Source organism: Heterocephalus glaber, unplaced genomic scaffold (genome assembly GCF_053883595.1).
Source record: "Heterocephalus glaber isolate CG9 unplaced genomic scaffold, H.glaber_assembly_v1.0 deba00001542, whole genome shotgun sequence".
Classification (NCBI taxonomy): domain Eukaryota; kingdom Metazoa; phylum Chordata; class Mammalia; order Rodentia; family Bathyergidae; genus Heterocephalus; species Heterocephalus glaber.
The window spans coordinates 14,941-34,143 of record NW_028258335.1 but is presented as its reverse complement, the minus strand read 5'-3'; the positions used below and the strand labels follow the sequence as shown (position 1 = coordinate 34,143).

The 19,203-nt window shown below is 41.0% G+C and overlaps 1 protein-coding gene and 2 pseudogenes across 1 annotated transcript; 1 reads left to right on the top strand and 2 right to left on the bottom strand.

The window, feature by feature from the left end:
• Window positions 1–404: 404 nt before the first annotated feature.
• Window positions 405–2,509, top strand: LOC101719506 (bromodomain-containing protein 7-like; annotated as a pseudogene).
• A 4,242-nt stretch (window positions 2,510–6,751) lies between these two features.
• On the bottom strand, window positions 6,752–18,235 carry Ccnb1 (cyclin B1). The gene is made up of 9 exons (XM_087189479.1): window positions 18,013–18,235; window positions 17,170–17,340; window positions 16,946–17,080; window positions 14,686–14,868; window positions 12,498–12,656; window positions 11,810–12,046; window positions 10,368–10,508; window positions 9,708–9,818; window positions 6,752–6,967 (listed from the first exon to the last, which is right to left on the bottom strand). The coding sequence occupies exons 1-9, from the start codon at window positions 18,031–18,033 to the stop codon at window positions 6,860–6,862; spliced, it is 1,266 nt and encodes a 421-aa protein (XP_087045605.1). The 5' UTR covers window positions 18,034–18,235; the 3' UTR covers window positions 6,752–6,859.
• LOC101700675 (S-adenosylmethionine decarboxylase proenzyme 1 pseudogene) lies at window positions 8,172–9,183 on the bottom strand (annotated as a pseudogene).
• Window positions 18,236–19,203: the final 968 nt, after the last annotated feature.

Genomic DNA, 19,203 nt, shown 5'->3' with positions numbered 1-19,203 from the left:
TTTCCACCACCGGCCCTTGGTCTTCCTAGTGCAGATCCTTGATACATGACTTGCATGAGACATTGGGGTATGGGCTCTAGACCACTGGCTGGACCCATGGAGGACATTGCCATGGGCTTTAGGCCTTTGGCTGGACTTGGGAACATTGCTGTGGGATCAAGGCCCTCCTCCACTGTATTCTTCAGGTCTCTAGTATGTAGACAGATCTCTTGCACTCCTCTGCATTTGACTTTTTGGGTGAATATTATAAAATCATCCTATAAATTATGTGTCCAATATTAAATCTATTCCTTGCAAACCCTGACTAAATTGTACAAATACAGGAGCCTAAGAAATTGCTATATATAAAAGGAAGACTTACAAAAAAAATCTCCAGGGGGGCAGGCACTGGGGCCCAGTCGGATATGGGCAAGAAGTACAAGAAGCACAAGTCAGACAGACACCTGTATGAGGACTTTGTGGAGAAGCCTTTGAAGTTGGTTCTGAAAGTGGGAGGGAACAAGGTCACTGAGCTGTCCACAGGCTTGGGACTGACTCGAGCCTCTTTGAAGACAAAAATGATCAGGACAAACACAGACAGAAAACGGAAAAAGAGAAAGAAAGGAGAGAAGCAAGTGCCTGGGGAAGAAAAGGGGAGAAAATGGAGATGAGTCAAGGAGGATAAAAGAGAGATCGAGATCATGTGGAGAAAGAGGCAGAAAAAGACTTTCAGTGTCACGCCCCTGTAAGATTAGACTTGCCTCCTGAGAAGCCTCTCACAAGCTCTTTAGCCAAACAAGAAGTAGAACAGACACCCCTTCAAGAAGCTTTAAATCAATTGATGAGACAATTGCAGAGAAAAGACTCAGGTGCTTTCTTTTTATTTCCTGTGACTGATTTTATTGTTCCTGGCTACTCCATGATCATTAAACACCCAATGGATTTTAGTACCATGAAAGAAAAGATCAAGAACAATGACTACCAGTCCATAGAAGAATTAAAGGATAACTTCAAACTAATGTGTACCAATGCCATGATTTACAACAAACCAGAGACCATTTATTATAAAGCTGTGAAGAAGCTTTTGCAGTCAGGAATGAAAATTCTTACCCAGGAAAGAATTCAGAGCCTGAAGCAGAGCAGAGTTCATGGCTGACTTGCAGAAAACCTGAAAGCAGAGAGAGAGCAGATGCCTCCCAGAGTGGGGAGGATAGTGGCTGCTGGCCCCAACGACTCTGTAGATACTGACACACAAGCCTTCAGGAGTCCTAATAAGTACAATACAAAGAAAGACAAAGGTGTGCTTGAAGATAAATGGAAAAGCAGCAACTCAGAAAGGGAGCAGGAGCATATCTACTGTGCTGTGCAGGAGTCAGGAGGGAAGCTGACCCAATGACTAGCCAACAGCCAGTATGAATTTGAAGAGAAAACCAGATGGAACAACACTGGGACTTCTCCATCCAGTGTATCCCTTCATAGGAGAACCAGGCTACTGCCCTGTGAGACTAGGAATGACAATTGGAAGACTTCAGTCTGGAGTGAATACCTTGAGTTCAAAGAGATAAAAGGAACAAAGTAACCCCAGTGTTATACTTGAATTATGGGCCTTACAGTTTGTATGCCCCCCATTACGACTCCACTTTTCCAAATATCAGCAAAGATGATTCTGATTTAATCTATTCAATGTATGGGGAAGACTCTGACCTTCCAAGCGATTTCAGCGATGTGCCAAGATTATCCATATGTTATGGCAGATAGTTTACCGGATGTTTTAACAAAACAGGGCATTCTAGGACCCTACAAGAATTGGAGATGTCATCACCTGAAGACAAAGGCCAGACCAGGACACTAGACACAGCAAAAATGGAGATTACAGAAGTAGAACCAGCAGGGCATCTGGACTCCAGCACTCAGGACAGGCTCACAGCACTGAAAGCAGTAACAAACTTTGGTGCTCCACTTGAAGTTTTTTTTGGGGGGGTGCCAGGGATCGAACTCAGGTCCTTGTGCTTTTGAGACAGATAGCATAACCACTGAGCTAAATCCTTGGCTATCAAATTTTTTTTTTTTTGGTACTGGGGATCGAACTCGGGACCTTGCGCTTTCAAGGCAGGTGCCAGAACCACTGAGCTAAATCCTTGGCCCTCCAGTTGAAGTTTTTGACTCTGAAGAGGCTGAAGTGTTCCAGAGGAAACTTGATGACACCACAAGATTGCTCAGGGAGCTCCAGGAAGCACAGAATGACAGGCTGAGCACTAGACCCCTTCCCAATATGATCTGTCTCCTGGGCCCATCATACAGAGAAATGCACCTGGCTGAACAAGTGACCAATAATTTTAAAGAACTTGCCCAGCAAGTCACTCCAGGTGATATTGTGAGCATGTATGGAATATGAAAAGCAATGGGGATTTCCATTCCTTCCCCCATTGTGGAGAACAGCTTCGTAGATCTAACAGATTTGGAAGAACTTAAGAAGACTGATGTTGCTGAGTGTGGACCTGACAGGAGCTGAGGCTGTTATTTGATTATATATTATATACATATTTTTTTCATTCTGAACTTGGAAATTGTGTGTTTTTTTTTAAGTTTATTGGTACATTTTCAGCATAAAATATAGTTACATTCATCATTGGGATCTTGTACCATTACATGAGTCTCTTGGTTCTTATTTTTTTTTCCCCCTTCCCTTGCGCTCCCCTTCACCCATTCCACCCTTCCCTATTTGCAAAGACCTTTTTTCCATTTTTTTCCTCTTCTCATATTTTTTCCTTTCCTTTTTTTCCCTTCTCCTACCCCTCCCAATTCCCCTGCTCTTTTAGACCTTTTCTTCCTGTTATACAATATCAGTTATACATTTTTAAAATTACAATATTAAGATCTAGGAGACATTACCACAGATTTTACAGAATTTAAAAGGATATAGAAAAAGCATATTACAAAATTTTGTTTTGAAATAAATTTGACAACTGCTAAAAAGGACCTTGGAAGACAAATTAATGAAACTAACTCTGGAGGAAATATAAAATTTGAATAGCACCTATTAAAGAAAGTATATTCCTAGCTTGAAAACCTACCCATATGACAACAGCAGGCTCATAAACATTTTAACTGATAAATTATATCAAACAATTAAAGCAGAAAAAAGAAGGAACACTTCTCCCCTCATTTTAGGAACTCAACACTGTGCTAATCCTAAAACTGGATAAAGATAAAAGAAGAAAAAATATGAACATAGATAGAAATTTGTTTAACAAAACAAACTATTGGAAGTCAGATCTGGCAGGATGTAGAAAGTGCTTTTGTTATAGGGATGGCAGAGTTGGTTCAGCATTGGAAGATCCACCCCCAAAAGTCATCATTTTAACAGAGGAAAGGAAAAAGCCATATGATCCTGTCACTAGTTGGAGAAAAAGTATTGGACCAAATTCTACAGTTGTTCATGGTAAAAGCTATCAGGAGACTAGAAGTAGAACAGAAACTTCTCAACAAATTAAAGACATGTACTCCATACTTCCAGCGAGAATGCCTTGTATGAATGGAGAAGATACAATGCTTTCTCCTTAAGGTGGGGAACAAGGGCAGATATACTTACTGTTTATCTGTCCATTAAATTTTGAAACCTAGTCCCCACCAAAGTAGTCTGGCAATAAAATGACACAACTAGGATAGGATTGGCATGGCAGAAGCAAAATCTTTATATGTAGATGAAATGATCATCTACAGAGAAAATACTAAGAAATCTCTAGGAGCCCCTAGAACTTGTACTTGAATTTAGCAGGATTAGAAAACACAAGGTATATATAAAAATTCAGGTCTGTGTATACTTGCTATAAATGAAGAACTGGATATTGAAATTTAAAAGTTATGTAGGAGTACAAAGGACCCAGAAAAGCCAAAAACAAAAACAAAAAAACAGTGTTGGAAGACGTTTAGTACCCAATTTTAAGACTTCTTCTAAAGCTACAGTAATCAAGGCAGGGTTGGTGTAAGGAAAGACATATAGATCATTGGAATAAAACAGAGAATCTAGAAATAGAACGACACATATATGGTCTGCTGAGTTTTGAAAGATTATTTAACATTAACATTTTATAGACTATAAACTCGATTCAAGAGCCGAGGAAGAGATAGTATTTTCAGCAAACGGCACTGGAACACCTGGTATCCGTATATAAAAAATTAACCTCAACCCTTTTTTTCCATACATGAAAATAACTTGAAGGGATCTATGAACCTAAATAAGAAAGCCTAAAAGTATAAAACTTTAAGAAGAAATTATAAGGGAAAATATTTATGAATTCAGGGTAGGCAAGAACTACCTAGGATACAAAAAACATGATGTATAAAAGAAAAAAATTGATGAGATTCCATCAAAATTTAGAACTTTAAATGACATCATTAAAATGAAAAGTAGTCCTTAAACAGACCATATTTACAATGCATATAACCTATGAGCAGAATATATAAAGAATTCTTAGAGCTCATTAATAGACAACCCAATTAAAAAGTAGACATATGAAGATGATAAATAGCCAGTATAGCAAAGTGTACAACTCTAGAATCAGAAAAATACTAATCAGTACAATAATAAGATTGAATTATACACTCATTATGGAGATGAAGTTAAAAGTTTTAAAAGCCTTGTCACGAGTTTTTCTTTTTGTTGGATTCTCCCCCTTTGTGTTTAATTTGTCATGCCCAGTGGATTCATTCTGCTGGGTTTCCTGAGGTTGTGATCCTCATTGTCTTTTCCTAGGGTATTGTCTAAAATTTTTTGGGAGTGCCAGTTTGGTATTCATGAAGTTCCTGAGGTGCTCTTTATCATCAAAATATCTTATTTCTCCATTGATTTTGAAAGATAGTTTTACAGGGTACATCAATCTGGGTTGGAGGCTGTTTTCCTTTAGGGCTTGAAATACATCACTCCAAGCTCTTCTAGCCTTGAGGGTTTGCATTGAGAAGTCTGCTGTGACTCTGATGGGCTTTCCTTTGTATGTGATTTGTTTCTTTTCTCTCACTGCTTGTAGAATGTTATTCTTCTGTTGTATTTCTGGAATCCTATTATATGCCTATGTGTAGATTTTTTTTGATTAAGACTAGCTGGAGTCCTATATGCCTCACTTATCTGTATGTCAAGTTCTTTTCCCCTCCTTGGGAAGTTTTCTGCCATCACTTCTGTGAACAGTTTTTTTATGTCATCTGCACTCTCTCCTCTTTCTTCATTGACTCCAATCAGTCTTGTTATTCTTCTTTGCATGGTCTAACAGTTGCTGGATTTGTGTCCCCTTAAAATTTTAACACAATTTTTCTTTTCCTCCTCACTAATTGCAATCTTCTATATGTGAAATTCTATCCTCACATTGGTTCATTCTGCTGCACAGACTTTCAATGGAGTTTTTAATCTCTTGGAAATCTGTATCTGTTTTATGGATTCCATTTGTTTCCTATGTTGGGATTCCATCATATTCCTCAGATCCTCTATTTTTTTTATCATGTCTTGCACCATGAGCAAAATCTTTGCTGTTATCTGAGTAATTATTTCTGATTTCATTTTTCTCAGATCCTCTTTTGTTGCCAGTTCAGAGAGTCCAGGTGGTCAAGTATCAGATTGTTCCATCTCGTTTCCCTTTGGGGTTGTCATAGGTGATCTAGAACTCTGTTTTTGAGGCTTGTTTATGTGTTTTCTCATTTCCGCGGGGGGGGAGGGGGGCGGTGCTTCTGGCACCCAAACAGCTCACCTTCTGTGTCCTAGGAGCTTGGGATGGCAGCGGGGGAGCTTCCTTCTGGGTGTTGGGACCAGCTGAGCTTCTCTGCCCTAGGAGCCTGGGATGGAGGCGGGAGCTTCCTTCTGGGTGCTGGGACCGGCTGAGCTTCTCTGCCCCCGGAAATTGTGTTTTTAAACTGTGGAACAATCAACTTTAATGTTCCATAGATTGGACTTCTATTAAGTAATAAAGTTGAGCCTGGGGGCCAGGGATTTAGCTCAGTGGTTTCGCCACCTGCTGCGCAAGCTCAAGGACCCAAGTTCAATCCCCGGTACGAAAAATAAAGCCTTAATACATTTAAAAAATAAATAAATAAAATAAAATTGAACCTGAGACTCTTGAAAAAAAAAAAAATCTTCACTTAGAAATTTATGTTCATACCTATACCTACATGGAACATGGAAGGATACACTCTAAACTATTGATATCCTTGAGGTGGGTCAGATTGAGGAGGGATAAATTAACTTAAAAAATCATTTTAGTACTTGTTTTGAGCAATCGGTTTTATTTTAATAAAAACACATAAAATGAAAACTACACTTCAAATATAAATTAAAAGTTCTTATTTTTTTCAAAGTGAAAATGTTTTTAAAATACTAAAGTTGATAGCTGGAGAAATGGTTGATTTAATTTATTTAGAATTAGGACAGCAGCCACCAGAAGAAACAGAAGAACAGAGGGAGGACTAGGGATGAAGTGGCAGACTTTCACTTTAAACTAGATAGAGGCAGGAGACCCTTCCAGATGCTGTGGCAGCTTACATGCAGTAGGCTGTACAGAAGGAACAGCCCTCTTGAGGTATCATCTTCCCTACCTTACATTAAAATCCAGGAACTTAAAAGAAGAGCCAAGAATACAAACATACAGGCAATAATTATACACATTAGTTGGATCCCTGGTAAACTAAAAGCAATTTTTAAGCATATTCCTATCATTCTTTAAAGTCAGTGTTTAGGTTACCCTAGAATAGGAACTAACTACATTTAAACCAGTTAAGGTATGCAAAGTAAAAAGGGCCACATCTTTATTTAAAAAGTATGTAAATGCAGTGTAGTATGTACAGGTGGCACATGGTGCCAATTTTATTTGCAGATAAGAGTACTCAAGCTTACAAGTTACACCTTTGCCACAGACTTGGCCAAATCTTCAACTAATGCACAATTGAGCTGTGCTAGAGTGCTGATCTTAGCATGCTTTGATGTGGCATACTTGTTCTTGATAGTCTAAAAGAGAAAAAAGCACAACAGTAATTAATGAAGGAAACACCCACAACCAACAACAAAACCCCTATGATCCAATGGTATTCAGAGAACTTATGAGTTTTAAATGGTATTATTTAAAACATCAACTCACTGGGGATGAAGCTCAGTGGTAGAGGCCCTGGGTTCAATCCCCAACCCCACAGAAACCACTTTTTTTCCCCTAGTCCTGGGGATCAAACCCAAGGTGTTGCCTCATACACAGAGGCAAGTGCTCTACTACTGAGCTACAACACTAATCTCCTCTCAAAATGCCCTGCCCCATCCCAACCTCAAAGCCAGACATGATGGTGTGGTCTGTAATCCCCATTAGTTCTGAGCCTGAGACAGGAGGATCACTTGAGCCTAGAAGTTGAGGGCCAGACTGAGCAACAGTGAGACCCAGTCAAAAACAAAAAACTAATAACCAAACTCAATGCCAAACTACATATATAGTGCTCAAAATAAAAGTATGCATCTACATACTGCCTGAATTCTTCCCTCAGCAGTAGGGCTGCTGAGTACAGGGCCTCAGTATTGAACTACATCCCCAACATTTATGTTTTTTTCTTGGGTCAGGGTTTCCTTATGTAGTTCAAGCTGGCCTTAAACTCATAATGTAGCCCAGGCTCATCTCAAACTTGTGGTATTCCTCCTGCCTCAGCATCCAGAGTGCTGAGATTACAGGTGTGTGCCAATATGTCCAGACTTTTTTTTTTTTTTGACTCATGGAAGAAAAACTTTAATCGCTGCTGCAAAAACATTTTTATCAAGTAGAAACTGGTTTCAATAATATTACTAGAGAATATGTTCTAGAAAGTGGAGGTAACTGGATGTAAAATCCTGGCAGCAATTTAACAGAAAAGTCCCAGATTATTAGGCTGAGGCCAACACCCAATGAAGACAAAAGCCTTGTCTGCGGGGAGTCTTGGACGATACCTGCAGAAATATTACACTGTGCATGAACCAAATTGAATTATTTTCACAAGTGTTTGTAAAGTTTCATACAGTAAAATTTTTCTACATGCACTTCAATTTCACAGCAAGAGTGGCATAGAATACCTAAACACAGAAGAGAGCATTCATGCAAGATATCTAACTCCTTGATATAATAATGCATACACTTCAAAATGATTACACTATCATTACATCTAGGGCTTTCTGAAACTACAAGGTGGTGGTTATGGAAAGCATAGCCCCTGGTATCAACATCTAGAAAGCAGCCACCATCTTCTATGTGTGTTCTCTTTTTGTGTTTTTTCTTCATTTTTCTTAATCAACTCTGCTGTTGCTGCTGCTTCTTGGCAAAACTGGTAAAAACAAAATTGTAATCACTGAACATAGCACTCTGGCAATCAAGACATTTAAAACCTTCAATCTTCTGCGGTGAAGAAAGCACTGTACGACATTTAGAACTCTGATTAACAAACAAGGTGGTCACAAATTTTCCTGGCTTGAAGACTTCCACAACTTTCCTGATCAGGTCATCATAGGAGGTCTGACTTAAGTTTGTTTCAAAGCTAACATAAGAAAACTCTGGTTCTGGAGTGATGTGAATAGTCCAATAAGTTCCATCCGATTTCATTCCATTCATTGAATACCCACAAGGATTGAACAGTGTGGCATCAATGACAGAACCTGGTATCAGGTCACGAATTCCACTCTCACGAGTGACATCCTTTGTAGTAACACCATCTTTCATGTAGAACTGGTCCATAACTCCCGGGTCAAGCTCGCTCATCAGAATTTCCAGGGTCTGATCTGGCTGACTGATTACTTGACTCTCTGGGAAATCCAAAGTATACAAGTACCAACAGTCAGAATTCATACGTCCCATACAATATGCTGCTCCTCCATTTGGGAAAATTGCATTAAGAAACTCTATTTCTTCCTGGAAATTCCGGTGTGGGTACCCTTGGTGAGAAGGCTTCACGAAATACTTATGAGAATAAACGAAGCTTTGAATCGAGTCAAACCCACTGTAATCCCTAGCAAGCTTCAACAGGGGAACCAGTGCTTTCAGTAAGAGGGTGGTACCACATGTCTTCAAAATGAAATGTCTCTTGGAGACAAACATGCTACTCTGAGTACATAAGCTTCTTGCTTGTCAGGTTTTTGTCACACTTATGATAGAACATTGCACATCCTTCAAAAGTACATGCCACTCAGATCTCGGGATAGTGCGAAGATCCCCAGATCCCTGGCTGGCGTCGGGTTGCTGACAGGAGAACCAAACCTCCAGCAGCTTCTTGGTCCCTTCGAAAAAATATGCAGCTTCCATCACCGTGAGACTAGTGAACAACCAACAATCATAGAAAATCAACTAAATTAAATCTCTTCTCCCGCCGCTGCCACTGCCACTGCAGATTGTTCCAGCTGTGTTGCTATGAAGTTCAGGTTCCTTTTTTTGCTATAATTCTGTATTAACTTTTTTTAAAAAAAGGACTAATAAAATTTTCCCGGCTTTTTTCTTTGAACGAAAGTTGAATGTGAGTCTGTTTGGAAATAGATGCAGATATAGTTCAGTCTCTTGTAGTCTGCTGCTTTCCCATTAGAGAGAGTAGAGCGAGCGCTAGCTAATGTCACCGGCCATACTGTGTAAGCCCAGCTTCTTATTTTTTATTCTAAGACAGGGTCTCACAGTGCTGAGATTCCAGGAATTTGCCACTACGCTTGGCTTGATCTTTATTTTTAACCATCACAAAATATCAATAATTTGACTTACCATGTGCTTCGTAAGTCCACGATTCACCATGACTATATTCTTAGCCAGGTGCTGCATTATGGAAAGTAGGGATTCTTCAGTATATGACAGGTAGTGCTGCAGAGTTGGGGTCTAGGACAACACAAACATGTTAAAAGTTCTCATCAACAAGTTTTCGTGGAATTTCTAAATGTTATTCAAGAGTGGGGCAGGGGAATGGATATGGAAGACTATAATTAGGATTTAAGGCATGCTTAAGACTCCTTCCCCAGGTGCTCCCTCATGCTCTGTAGAAATGTGTGCTCAAATCTAATCACACTATTGCAATCACTAGCTTGTCTACCCCAAAGCTAAGCTCCCAGTGCCTTGAAGTAGATTTTCTCATTCACAGTTCTATTTTTAGAGCACAGGTAGTGCCTGGCACACAGCAGAAATATCTGTTGAATCAATGAATGAACTGTGTGTCATTTGACCTATGTAGGTTTGTTTCTACATCTCTAAGGATTATCAGATACTCTGTTTTTTTCAAAGGGTTACATAAGGATTAAAGTAGGTAAAGAAATGGAAGCACTCCATGCAGTCAACATTATAGACATTATTTTTTACTATTACCATATTCAGTAAGCAGTGGAATTGCCTCAATGACAACAGTTCTAAATTTAGTCAAATAGCAGAGCTTACCCATTCACCATTGTCAAGAATTTTCAGTGCTAAGCAAAAAGCTCCTGCTGCAATTTGAGAAGGAGGAAAGTGCACCATATCATAGTCCAACATAGATAGTTCCATCAGGTATTTGGCCAAAGTATGTTGCTCAACATCAACCTGGAATAAAATCCACAATCCACTAAGCTTCTTTCAGAGAATTTTACATTGGTAATGACCCGTATGTCCCTACCTTTAACCACAAATATCTGTCTATAAAGTCTAAATGCAAATACCCATGAAAGATAGTAATAACATGCTTAAGTACTGCATTATTTCTCTGGTATGAGAAACCGAAAGTGTAAATAAAGACCAAAATGTATAATAGATATTGGAAAATGGGAAATGTTCAAATGAGAAGGGAAAAAGGGGGGCAGGGAGGAAAGAAGGGATAAGAAAAAGAGAATAGAAGGGAAAAAAATGGAAATAAAGCTTTTGTAAATGAGGAGAAGAGAGACTGAGGGGAGGGAAATGGGAAAAAAGAAGCAAGATGTATCACGTACAGGAGGTACAAATTCCCTATGATACAGCGATATATATGCAATCATGCTTATAGCAGCACAGTTTGTAATGGCTAAAGCTTGGAAACAGCCCCAGTGCCCATCAACCGGAAACTGGATAAAGACGTGGTTTTTTTATAAAATGGAGTACTACTCAGCCATAAAGACCAAGAAACTAGAGACATTTATAGCTAAATGGATGCATACTGAGGCCATCCTCTTAAGTGAAATAAATAAGACACACATGTGTAAATAACAAATAGTTTCTCTGGTGTGAGAAACTGAAAGTATAAATAAGGATTAAAATGAATAATTGATAATTTGAAACAGGAAAAGGTCCAAAGGTATAGGGATGGTGGGAGGAGAAGGGGAAAGGAAAGAAGGAAAGGAAAAATTATGAGAAAAGAAAAAAATGGAAACAAAACCTATGTAAATAGGGAAGGGTGGAGGGGATGAAGGGCGCACAGATAATGGGGAAAAAATAAGAACCAAGATACATCATGTACAGGTACAAGCACCCAATGATAAATGTAAACATACTGTATACCTAAAATGTATCAATAAAAGAATTAAAAAAAAATTCCCTGTGTTAAAAGATTATTATGTGCATCTAAAATGTACCAATAAAGTAAAAAAAGATAGTAATAATCACATTAATATCCTGCCTTATTAAAAATAAAGGACATCTGGGGCCAGGGATTTTGCTCAGTGGTTCTGGCACCCTCCTTGCAAGTGCAAGGTCCTGAGTTCGGTCCTGAGTTCGATCCCAAGTTCCATTCCCAGTACCAAAAACAAACAAACAAACAAACAAAAAATAAAGGACATCTTTATTCTTCTCCCACGCAGTTAGGCATTTAACACAGGTTAATAGCAGTATTCCCTAACTTGTACCATACCAAAGGTTTTTCATGAAATCCATACCTCTCCAATCTTAGATGCTCTACGAAGAAAGTGCAGGGGGAGTGGGCGACCCAGGCCAAAGTTTAAAACTCTTAGAATCTTCATTTCCATTTGTCTGATCTGGTGCTTAGTGTAAGTATTGTTAGTCACGTAAGCAAAGTCTCCAATTTCTGGAGGGTACATTTCTTCATATTTGCTTGCAATGAACATGGCAGTGACTCCAACCAGCTGCAGCATCTTCTTGGGCACACAATTATTCTGCAATGGCAATTTTCACTGGGTGAATAAAAGTACTTGACAAGGAGATGTATTTCCACAGCCCACCTCAACTAACGACACCTTATCCCCCGACAAAGTACAGTCTCTTATGATTCAGCTGGAACCCTGGAATAAAGAACCCTCAATTACTGAATTATAGCTGGGTGTGGTGGCACATGCCTGTAATCCCAGCACCCAGAGAGGGTGAGGCAGAAAGATTCCAAGTTTGAGGACACCTTGGGTAATTTAGCAACATTCTGCCTCAAAATAAAAAAGGGTTGGGAATGTAGCTTAGTGTAAAAGCCTTGGGTGCAATCCCCACTACACCAAAACAAAAAAAAGGAATAAAGATAAAATTGGGCTGGGGATTTAGGTCAGTGGTTTCACTGTGCAAGGGCCTGAGTTTGATCCCTGGTACCAAAAAAAAAAGATAAAATTGAAATATACTTACCTGCATGAACCGATCAATAATGGAAACAGTCATGTACATGGTCTCCTGAAGCAACCTGAATTTCATCTGAACCTGTATTAGCCAGTCAATTAGGATGGCTCTCATGTTTCCAGTGACTTCACGACCCAGTAGGTATTTTGGTCTGACTGACTGCTCTTCCTGCAAAAGAAAATGCTATCTATCCTTAGAAGCACAGATTCATGTGACTTGCATGTCCAGAACAACACGTAGTCATCACAGAATGGCTCTCGGGCATTTAAACTTAATAAAAGATTCTGATTCAATTATTCATGTGGTCACTATAAACAGCTTCATCACTGAGAAAAAGTGGGGCAGGTTTTACACACTGTCATATCTTACTTATAATGTTCCATTTACCACCCCTGCTGCGGGCTCATATTCTGTATTGACCTTGTTCCCAAAAGACACCATGCTGTCAGCATGGATCTTCCCATTCAAGACTCTAAAGCCAGAATCTGACTGAGCTTTAGAAGTGGAAAAGATATCAGTAACCCCCAAATTTGCCACAACTCATGTGTACTTCGTTCCTGGTCCAGCATAAAAAACTCAACACCAGTATAGCTACAGAGAAAAATGAGATAGGCGTGGTGGTGCATGCCCATAATCCCAGCTACTCAGCAGGCTGAAGCAAGAGAATTACAAGTTCTAGGTCAGCCTGGGCAACTTAGCCAGACCCTGCCTAAAAGAAAAGAAAAAGAGGGCTGGGGATTTAGCTCAATGGCACTGTGCCTGCATCGAAAGTGCAAGGTCCTGAGTTCAATCCCAGGTACCAAAAAAAAAAAAAAAAAAAAAAAAAAGAACAAGGAAAGAAAAAGAGCTGGGATGTTCCTTAGCACTCCTAAGGTTCAATCTCCAGAATGTAAGGCTAGTATGTAATTCTACTAAATCAATCCTATATAGTTGTAATTTGTTTTGTTTTTAGTTTTTTTTGAGACAAGGTCTCCTTTTGTAGTTCAGGCTGGCCTTGAACTCACTATCAAAAATAAACAAACAAAACAAACTCCCAAATAGTTGGGAAAATTGGGCAACTGTAGTTTTTGTTAGAATGTTTACTATACAGAATTTCTTTTTTTTTTTTTTTTTTTTGGTACCAGGGATCGAACTCGGGTCCTTGCACTTGTGAGGCAGGCAGCGGAACCACTGAGCTAAATCCCCGGCCCCCACAGAATACTTCTTTGTTATGGGAGAAGAGCAAATGCCATTAATACAGATTTTTGTTGTTTTTTTGGTACTGGGGATCAAACTCGAGACCTTGGGCTTTCGAGGCAGGTGGCAGAACCACTGAGCTAAATCCCCAGCCCCTTGTTTTGTTTTGTGAGACAGGGTCTCACTATGCAGTTCAGGTTGGCCTCGAATAGATCCTCCTGCCTCAGCCTCCTGAGTGTTAGGATTATAGGTGTATAACACCGTGCCTGGGAATACAAACTTTCTGAAGTTAGATAAAACTGAAGGAAACTAAGAACTTCTTTTTGCCTGGGTTCTTCTAACAGTCACAGGTACACCGACAAGATGCTGTGTTGGGTGGCAGTCTAGGTCGTAGCATCTTCTCCACACCCCCTTCTACTTCCTGCCCATTATTTCTTTTAACCCCAGTGAGTCTGGAACTTACCTACTCCCCACTGTGATGTGTGTCCCCATAATTGTGCCCAAACTGCAGCCTGCCTTTTTAAATTTTTCTTTTTGGACCTTTTTGTGTGTGTGTGTGTGTGTGTGTGTGTGTGTACCGAGGATTGAACTTGGATCCTTTCACTTGCAAGGCAGGTGGCAGAACCACTGAGCTAAATCCCCAGCCTTAAATTTTTCTTTTTAAAAATTTTATTTGTTTTTTTGAGACAGGGTCTCACTGTAATCCAGGGAGGAGGATTGTAAGTTTGTGCCCAGACTGGGCAACTTAGAGACCCTGTCTCAAAATTTTAAAAAAAGCTGAGGATGCAACTTAGTGCAAAGATCTCGAGTTCAAACTCCAGCAGAAAAAAAAAAAAAAAAAAAAATCTAGGTATAGTGGTGAACACTTGTAGCCCCAGTTACTCAGAGGGCTGAGACAGGAACATCACTTGAGCCCAGAAATTTAAGGCCAGCCCCCAACATAGCAGTACCTTGCTTAAAAAAAAAAACTTTAATAAAACTAGGTCCACTTTATAAAAAGGACTCAAATGACAATACCAACCTCAAGTTGTCTGAGATAAGCATAGATATCTTTCACATATTCACTACAAAGGTTTGGATCTGCTCCATCTTCTGCATCCACATCATTCACTGCAAGAATGACATCAGAGAAGGCCTGACACAGATATTCTTCTGCAGGGGCACATCCAGATGTCTCCATTGGGCTTGGAGAGGGAGTATCAACCTGGAAAGAACAGCAAAGATGAGCATATAGGATAGCTTGAGAATGAAGGTCAGATTTAGTATCATAAACTCAAGAAACTGCTACAGGCATACCTCATTTTCTTAAAAGAAAAATTAATCCCCCCACTCTGGGAGGCTGAGGAAGGAGAACAGCAAATTCAAGTCCTGCCTGGGCAACTGAGCAAAACCTTCTTGATTTTTTTTTTTTTTTTGAGACAAGCCTGACCGTAAACTCATGGTGATACTCCTGCCTCAGCCTCCAAGTGCTGGCATTACAGGTGTGCACCACCAAGGCCTGTGGAAAAACCTCTACATAGACAGATGAATAGATAAATAAATGCAGCTGGAGTTTAGCTCAGCTCATTGGTAGAGCATCCCTAGGTTCAATCCCTCAATACCACGAGAAAAAAAAAAGAGGTGAGGCAACTAAATTCATAGTCTAGATCAGTGGTAGTGAACTTATGGCATGCGTTCTACAGTGGGCACTCAGAGCCCTCTCTGTTGGCACATGAGCCAAGTTGCCCCAGCAGCAAGGCACTGGACAACATGCCAAATGCAAATTTTACCTTTCAATAAAAAGCTGTTGGCATCATTGAAACCTCTGTTATTGTTTTAAGACAAAAGATGTCAATGTATGAGTTGTTTTTTCTAAACTAAAAACTCAGTGCTCAGGTCTAATTGCAGTGTTGGCCTTTTTGATAAATAAGTGGGTTTTGGTTTGGGCACGCATCTTTTTTTTTTTTTTTGGTATGGGGGATCGAACTCGGGTCCTTGTGCTTGCGCAGCAAGTGGTGAAACCACTGAGCTAAATCCCCAGCCCTTGGGGACGCATCTTTAAAAGGTTTGCCATCACTGCTCTAGACCTAGCCTTTTCTCCAAAGGGAACTGAGAAGTTAGGAAGCTGCTTATCAGCAACATGTGAAGTTAATTCAAATAAATTACAAGCCAGCCTTTAGTCTTTATTGCAAAACTTAAGATTTCTTCTCACTACTCAGGAGAATACAAGTTCTGTCCTGACTACTAAGGATTAACTTTATTACCATTAACCATTTCCTTCAAGCCCTCTTTACCTCACAGTTCAAACATCCTTCCAGTATTTTCTTTAAATCAAACTGTGCTAAGCACTGACTTCATGGCACCCTCAAGGGGATTTAAATTTAGCAGTGATAAGGTAAATAAACAGATTGATTCTGGGGCAGGGCTGGGTGTGGGAAGTTAGGGAAAGCTTTAGGAGCTGATGTTAGGAGGATGTTTGTCGAAGGACAAAAAGGTGATTTGCTAAATGAGACAGATGCTGGCGAAGGCATTCTTCAGTGGAAAAGAAAAGGCAAAAATCATTTTAGGACTGACTTTCAATTAAAACCAAAAAACCAAAAAACCCAGTGCTTCAGAATGTAGTTCATTACAATTTTAGCAAAGCAGCCTCTTCTGTGTGCCCTGTTTTTCTTTCATAGGTATAGATACATTTACATATCTGGTATTTAATAATTCAACAAAGCTTTTTTGTTCATTTTTTTGGTGGTGGGGACTGAACCCAGGGCACCGTGCTTACTAAATAAGCATAGGCTGTACCATTAAGCTACACTCTCAGTCAAAAAGTTCTTGCTTTTTGAAGCTAAGTGTTCATTGGTCTTCTACTCTTCTCTAAAGAGCTGTAGTTTCTTTGTGATTTACTCCTTTATTAATCCAACATCATAGGCTTATTAATTATTTAGTGGTCATATTAAGCAAAATCTTTGGTGCAGTGAGCTGCTACTTAGTATTTACAAAGGGGATACTATCAGAAAAGTTAAAAGCACAGATTCTGAAGCAAGACAGTTTGGACTTAAGAATCCCACATGTGCCATTTATTGCTCTGTGACTCATGATTTCTCTTAGCCATTACCTAAAAAATAGAGATAATATGTACCCCAGAGAGTGCAGGTAAAGATTGTATGAGTTAATGCACATAAAATGCCTTGCAGGGCTTGGTAAGCACTGAATAAATGTTACCATCATTACTATTTATTCATAAATAGCTCCAAGCATAAGTGAAATGAAGGAATAGAATCAACAAACTAAAACGGTAATAAGTTTACCAAAATAGGCTCAGGAGAAAGTTTTTCTTCCTTAACAGGCTCAGGTTCTGGCTCTCGCACACATACAGGCACCTTTTCCAGAGGTTTCTGTAGTTTTTTAGCAATAACTTTTCCAGTCGCTGAAGTTTTTGCTTCCTGTAGAGAAAACAACAGAATTTTCTCCATCAAGGGGTCACAGCTGCCAGACAGGCTCTTACAGGGTAGTGGGAAAGGGAGACAGTTACCTTTTTCAGAGGCACTCTGGCTTGCAGCTGCTCACTGACTTTGTTACCGATGTCTCCGAGAGCTGTTCTTGGCCTCAGACCTGGCTTGGAGGCTACAGCAGAAGCCACGGGCACACGCTTTGCGCCTGCCATACTGATCGTGGCCTTATTTTCAGCGTTAATTTTCGTGTTCTGAAAAAAGCAAGGGCATGGTGAGAGCTGGTCGGGGGTGGGGGTGGGGGTGGGGCTCGAATAAGTCACGAGTCAGTTAAGGCTCTTAGAAGGAAAGTCGACTACCAACCGGGCCTTCAGGGTGCACCCTACGACCGGGACGCTTTGCTTTTCTCCTGGAACATCATTCACTTACTGAAGAATTTCCTCTCAAGTTCCGGGCAGCCCTTCAACACCAGAAATTTGTGTTCGAAGGGAAACCCGAGGGGCCTCCATGGAGAGGGCAGACACCTCCTAGAGGAGGGTAGCTGGTGGAGGGCTCGCTCAGACTCCCCTGCCGTCACTTTTTAAAAACGCTTCTCGGCTCGACACCCCCTAAGATTTTTTTTTTTTTTTTTTACGGTACCGGGGGGATCGAACACGGGACCTTGCACTTGCCAGTCAGTCGCAGCGCCACGGAGCTACAACCCCGGCATCCCGCTAAGATCTTTATCCAACATGAGTCCAGTCTTCTCTCATCTCCCTGTCCGTCTCCCAACTCCCCGACCGCGCCGGGGGCCCAATGTCAGCCTCTCCAGTTCTCCCTGCCTCGCCGCCGCTGTCCCTTCTCGCCCCTTTCGCTCCGCAGGTGGCACAGGCAGGATGGCCCGCTGAGGGGAAGGCTGTATTCGTTCAGGGCCCGCAGCGGCTCACCCTGGTGACACGGAGCGCCATGGCTTCCTCTTCACCGGGCAGTACAAGAACACCGGAGCCCCAGGAGAGCCTCGTCGCGATCCCCACCAAAAATCAACAGCCGTTCCTCCGCAGCACGCCGGGAGGAGCCAGCCTGGCTCAGGTTTAAACCCCGCGCTGCTTTCTCCTGATTGGCCCGTTCGTGGCATTCGTTTCCTTCTCATTGGTGTCGGCCAGTTCCTGCAGAATGCGTTTCCAGGGCGACCCTGGACGACGTTCGGCAGAGGCGGAGCCAGAGCTAGAGGGAGGCCGCTCGGTGACGCCTTTTCTCGCGAGGTCTGACTCAGCGCCTGCGCTCTCGGGCGACTGGGGCGACTCCCTGGGAGGGCGTGGGTCAGTGGCTCAGGTTTGCTCTTCAAGGCTCTTGGGCAGTGAGAGGGGCGGCTGCAGTCTTAGAAGGTTACAAAGCAGTTTTGGCTCTACTCCAATTTATTGTTGCCGGGGATTTAGCTCAGTGGTTTCGCCGCCTGCTGCGCAAGCGCAAGGTCCTGAGATCCATTCCCCGGTACCAAAAAACAATTTATTGTTACACACTTTGTAGCAGCAATATTTTAGAGATCATAGGTCCATTCTTTCATTTGATTGTCCCAGCAGCTCTCCAGGGCGGATATTTGAGCTTTGTGGGATGCAGGTACACACTAAAATGGTTACTCTAGGGAAGCCGATTAAAATATCTATCATCTTGTGTAGTTACTCTGTGTGTGTGTGTGTGTGTGTGTGTGTTGAGACAGGGCCTATGTATTCCAGGCTGCCCTTAAACTCATGGTGATCTTCCTGCCTTACCTTCCCAAGTCCTGGGATTACAGGCGTGGCCACCACACTCAGCTCCCAGCTTTTTCTTTCTTTTTTTTCAGCCTTTTCGTATGTATGTATGTATGTATGTATGTATTGGTACCGGGGATCGAACTCAGGTCCTTGTGCTTGCACAGCAGGCAGCGAAACCACTGAGCTAAATCCCTGGCCCTTTCTTATTTATTTATTTATTTAAAATTTTGAGACAGGATCTAAATTGTTAAATTGCCCAAGCTGGGCTTGAACTTGTGGTTTCTTTCTTTTTTTTTTTTTTTGGCACTGGGGATCAAACTCTAGACCTTGTGCTTGTGAGGCAGACAGCAGCACCACTGAGCTAAATCCCGGGCCCTGAACTTGTGA